Below are 5,480 nucleotides of genomic sequence, written 5' to 3' on the forward strand. Positions count from 1 at the left end.
TGTGCTTCAGAAGAAATTTCATTACCACGTCCATACAGCAATCACACAGGCTCTTGAACCTCAACACCTTCCTCATGCCCGCTGACAACATCACTGAATCCAGTGGTCTCAGAGAGGGAACACAAAGGCTTTTCTGGCCCAAATGGATTGTGATAGCATGGAGACATAACGTGGCTGACTTGTGGGCTATACACCGTGGCTGTGATTTCTGGGACAGAAAAGGAAGTTCTTCCCCTTGTCCTTCTCCACCTGGTGAGAAATCTGCAGTACCTGCAAAGAGAGAAAGAGAGGGACTCAGACAGGAGATAAAGGGGCTGCTGAGCATGACTGGATTTAGAGCTTAAGGCATTGACTATTGCTAGGATTCACTCAGATCCAACTCTGGAAGATCCCTCTTGCCATGCCCCACTGCCCCACAAGTCATCACAATGCCCTGCACACCTTTCCAGGACTCTGACCCCATCCGTTCCCCTTCCCTATTTTTCCTTCTTCACCATATATCACCAGGTTTGCACTGCTCCCTTATAACTTACACACTATTCCTTTCCACTATTTCCTGCGTATTTGATCACTTGGTAAGTCTTCCCAGGTCCTGTAATTCTTTGCTGGGAAATCTGAATTATGAAGCTGAAATTTTACTGAATCCCACCACTGGTCTATCTTTGCTTCACTTTCAAGAGGCTTGACAGCCACCCATGGGTTTCCTGGCACCTGCCTGCTACTTCTGCTATGTATTACTTCCCTAAGGCAAAAAGGCAGCCCTGGCTTTCTTTGTACTTCTCACTGGAGCAGGAGGTGCTTCAGAAGAACCCAGGAAGACCCTTTGTGTCTGCAAAAAGCACCCATTCAGAAGGAGCTGCCTCCATACCTAAGTTTGCAACTTCCTAGCCTTTTCTGATTGGCACCACTATTTCATGGTAGCCATTTTGTGGTGGTGCCCACTCCCCATCTTCAAAGCATCCACAAGTTCAACAAGAATGGAGATCCTTGCACTACAGAATCTCAATCCGAAAATTTCAGTAGCTGTGTTGGTCTGCAGTAGAAGAGCAAGATTTGGGTCCAGGGATTGAACATTGGACTTTCTTCATGCCAAGAATGTACTCCTACCACTGAGCCAGAGCCCTTCCTTTCAGGTTGACAGGGTTCTGGACGTTCCAGGAAGATCTGAACTCGGGTCCTATTTTGGATTTGTCTACTAAGAACAGTACAGCCGAAAAGAGGGATGATGGTAAGTTTACAGAGATCCTGTCATGATAGACATTCCTTTCCACTGAACTTCCTCCCACCACACCTTTTCTTTTTCTCAGTCCTACCTGGATTGCGCCATCCTCTCACGGAAGAACTCAGTGCAGAAAATAACCAGAATGGGACTGACACAGCTGTGGGCGTAGCTGAGGCATATAGTAGCCTGATACAAGTAGAAGAAGGTAGCAGAAGGTGTGGCTGTTAGGTTGACCAACTGCAGCACATGGTAGGGTGTCCAGCAGAAAAAAAAGGCAGCAATGATTGTAAGTGCCATGCGGGTCACCTTCCGGCTGCGAGCAGATGCCTTCCTATGCACACGTCGCATGGCACGGAAGAGGTGGTGCAGAGTCAACGAATACAGCACGGTAATCACCAGCAAGGGCAATAGGAAGGCTACCAGTGATTGGTAGAGGGTGTACCAGTACATACTGTGAGGACCTGGTAAGTCAAGGAGACAGATCTCAGTCTTGTTATCCCATTGCACTCGGGCATACAGCATGGCAGGCGTGGCCAGAGCTAGGCTTCCAGCCCATACACCAGCATTGATCAGAGTTGTACAGCGCAAGGTCCGTTTCTGGCCGATGGTAGAGGAGTATACCACTGCCACGTATCTGGGGAGGGGGAAGAGAGATTGGAGTCAAAGGGGCCATCATGCTCTCTACATACAAACAACCACAGCAAACATACACTTATTCTGGATAGCTTATCCCTCTCAAATGTTTCCCATTCTCGCCTCATAATCCCGTAAGCACTTTTTCCATATATATTTTTAAAGACACGCAAACCTCCCCCAGCTTGCGTTTCCATCCTGGCAAGCACTTTTCCTACTTCCTCCTTGTCACTGTGCATCACCAAAAAGTTGCACGGATTAGAGCTGTCTCAATCCTCTGCAAAACGGAACATTTGTCCCAAGCAGCAGGGGCTCCTCTTGTAGGTACACACGGCCTCAGGTGCCCCATCACAGCCCACATCTCCTGGTAATAGTCTGCTAAGGCCACATTTCATTTTCAGCTCAACAGAGAGAAATAGGTAGGTAAAGAAGTGGGAAGAAGAGAAGGAAAAAGGAAAGGCTGCCATGGGGGAGGGAAAGCTGAATATGGAGGTGGGTAAGAAAGTAGAGAGGTGGGAAGAAGAGAAGGAGAAAATCTGCAGGCACTACCAGGGAAGGGAAAGAGGAAAGACAAGAAAGAGAGAAAGCAAGGAAAGGAGAGTCCTCCCACACTGTGAGTCTTCCAAGTCCCCCACTTGTACTATCAAAATTATATGAAAAAGGACATTCTTTCAATGCTACCAAATACCCATCCAAAGGGGGGAAACAAGAATGAGGAGAGAAATCCTTTTTCTCAATTCTACAAGCTCCCTCCACTGTGAATAAAAAAACTATGTAAGGCCTCCCGATTCTTCCTTTAGAGATGGGATCTTTCAATACTGGTTTTTAACTAGCAGACAGAGAGGCATCACAAACTGGGACGCCACACATTAGCCTATTCTCTCCAGCAACTTCAATGCCCTCCTCCCCAATTACATTGCTTTCTCCTCCTAGGAACCCAGGAAATCAAGTTTCCCCACCTCGCTTTACTTCTCCACTCTCCTAGCCCGTACCTGTCTATGCAGAGCAAGGTGACAATGGCCACACTGCTGAACTGGTTATTGAGATCCATGGTAGTAGCCGCCCAACACAGGAAATCTCCAAAAACCCAGCCTTGCTCCTGAAGAAGCTGATGAATGATGAATGGCATCCCAACCAGAAAAAGTAAGTCGGCCACTGCCAAGTTCAGGATGTAGATGTCTGACACGATCTTCTGCTTGCAGCCCAGCACTATGGAGATCACCAGTCCATTTGCCAGGACACCAGTAGCACAGATAAGGGCATAGATGATGGGCAGCACTAAGGAGATGGCTGGGCCCAGGGAGCTGCCAGCCTGAGACCCCTCAGAGCACCACACACCCAGCTCACAATCTCTTTGACACTGATTTGGAAGACACGGATGAGGAGTCCCTGGTGAGACGCTGAAATCAACGGAGAAGTTATGGATTCTGTCCAGCCAAATAGCCATGATGGACCCTGGAGGAGAGGTGTTGGTGGGCAGCTGCCCTGGGAGCCAAGGAAATGCCAACATGGCCACCCAAAGGAACAAACGGGCGTAAGAGGGCCTCTGTAGGTCAGAGGTGGACACTAGCGCAATCTTTGTGTTTAAAATCCTGATTCTTCAGAGGTTTTTTCTCCCTCAACAGAGACCTTCTGATTTGGTGCTAGTGCAGATAGGCACAAAAATTCCCTCGCAGAGATGGTTTGGCAGAAGAGCTAGATTTGTTTTAAAATGGGATGTACTCAGCAGCTGAGCCCCATGGTTTGGAGGTTCTTCTTGTGTGGTATGCGCTGCCGTCCACTCTACATACTTGTTCTAAATCATTATCGCCATAGAACAAACATGCCATTTGCATCCTAGTCTCCTCCTTCCATATTGTGTCCTGGGAGATAAATCAAGGATGTGGTTAGTTTGCAGAACTCAGCCATGTAAGTCAACCCACTGCCAAAGGTACCAACCAGAAGAAGTCTATGCACTGGAGGAATAAAAGAACAAGTAACCTATTTGTGCAGGCAACCTGTCTTGAAGATAACGTGCCATGCACTTTACGTGGTTTTAAACCAAATTCTGGGATCCAAAAAATAACGAGCTGCACATTCTGGATCCAATTCTATAGGGCAATCTAAAATGACATGAAATCCACTGAACAAGGTTTTCAGCTGCCTTTATTCTAGGATCCAGTTTGCTTAATCTAAGGTTGATTCCGCACACGTAGGACAATGCACTTTCAATGCACTTTTTCCATCGTTTGAGGTGGATTTTTTGTTCCACGCACAAAAAAATCCATTCCAAATGATCTATAAAGAGGATTGGAAGTGCATTATCCAACGTGTGCGGAATCACTCAGTCTACAATATTCATTCACAAATATCTCAACAGCAGCGGCCACACATTTTCAGAAATAATTTAAATATTTATACCCGCTTTTCTCCCCAGTGGGGAACCCAAAACCGTTGGCAACACTGTTCTCTCTTTCATCTTCACAGCAGCTATTCTGTGAGGTAGGTTAGGCTGTGGGAAAGTGACTGGTCCAAGGGCACCCTGCAAGCTTCCCTGACAAGGTGGGGAGTCAAACCCAGGTCTCCCAGGTCTTAATCCAGCACTCTAACCACAGCGCCACCCTGACTGCTGCCCACAATTAAAATCATACGCCTAGAGTATCTCTCCTGAAGGGGGAAGAGAGTATTGAAATCTCCACTCACAGTCTCACAAGCCAACTCTCGGCCATGATGAGAAGAGGATCAACCGGGCACTCGTGAAAATGGAAACAACCAGGGCTGATGATGAGCCCCCCTGCCCTCTCCCTCCATTGCCACTCCTTAGCAGGTTTTCAGGCCCATGTTCTGTAAGCCTGGCTTGGGACCCTGGATCAAGGTAGGATGTAGGTCCATTCCTCACATCCAGCAGTCACTCCGTCCCAAGGGGCAAGTCTTTCTCTCTCACTCACTCACACATCCCGGGCTTTCCCCCTTTACCATACAGTATGGGCTCCTTAATAACGCATGCCATGGGAATCAGAGTGCACCCTCCTGCTAGAGTTGCCAACTTCAATATATTAATTGAAGCGTTTTTGACTGCACTTCATATCCCTGTTGTTCTTTAGTCTAAACTTCCAGGTGGTGGCTGCACATTTCTCAGAATTACAACGTATTTCCAGGCCACCGAGATCAAATCACCTGGAGAAAATGGCTGTCTTGGAAGATGGACTCTGTGGCATTAGTTTCAGGTAAGTAGCCGTGTTGGTCTGCAGTAGAAGAGCAAGATCTGAGCCAGTTGCACCTTAGAGATCAAGTAGATTTTAACTTATGAGCTCTGGCTGTCGAAAGCTCATACCCTGGAAATCTAGTTGGTCTCAAAGGCGCAACTGGACTCGAATCTTGCTCTTCTGTGGCATTATACCCCGCTGAACTCCCTCCCCAAACCCTGCCCTCTCCAGGCTCTGACCCCACCCCCGTATCTCCAGGAATTTCCCAACCTGGAGCTGGTAACGCAGCCTCCTCTGAAGGAAACGACGCTTTGCCGTGTCCCTATTTCCCTCTCTGTCCCCAGATGCTAGCCTGGCCGCGGACGGAGAGAGAGAACTGCCCTTCGCAGGCAAGCGGGGCGCTCTAATGCTTCCAGCTGGGCTGGAAAAGCTGAGCAGCG

At 48.1% G+C, this 5,480-nt stretch overlaps 1 protein-coding gene across 1 annotated transcript; it reads right to left on the reverse strand.

The window, feature by feature from the left end:
* Positions 1–41: 41 nt before the first annotated feature.
* Positions 42–3,365, reverse strand: LOC129342337 (melanin-concentrating hormone receptor 1-like). Its single transcript, XM_054998039.1, has 3 exons — positions 2,848–3,365; positions 1,311–1,856; positions 42–273 (listed from the first exon to the last, which is right to left on the reverse strand). The coding sequence occupies exons 1-3, from the start codon at positions 3,363–3,365 to the stop codon at positions 42–44; spliced, it is 1,296 nt and encodes a 431-aa protein (XP_054854014.1).
* Positions 3,366–5,480: the final 2,115 nt, after the last annotated feature.

This window comes from Eublepharis macularius, chromosome 14, assembly GCF_028583425.1.
Source record: "Eublepharis macularius isolate TG4126 chromosome 14, MPM_Emac_v1.0, whole genome shotgun sequence".
Lineage (NCBI taxonomy): Eukaryota > Metazoa > Chordata > Lepidosauria > Squamata > Eublepharidae > Eublepharis > Eublepharis macularius.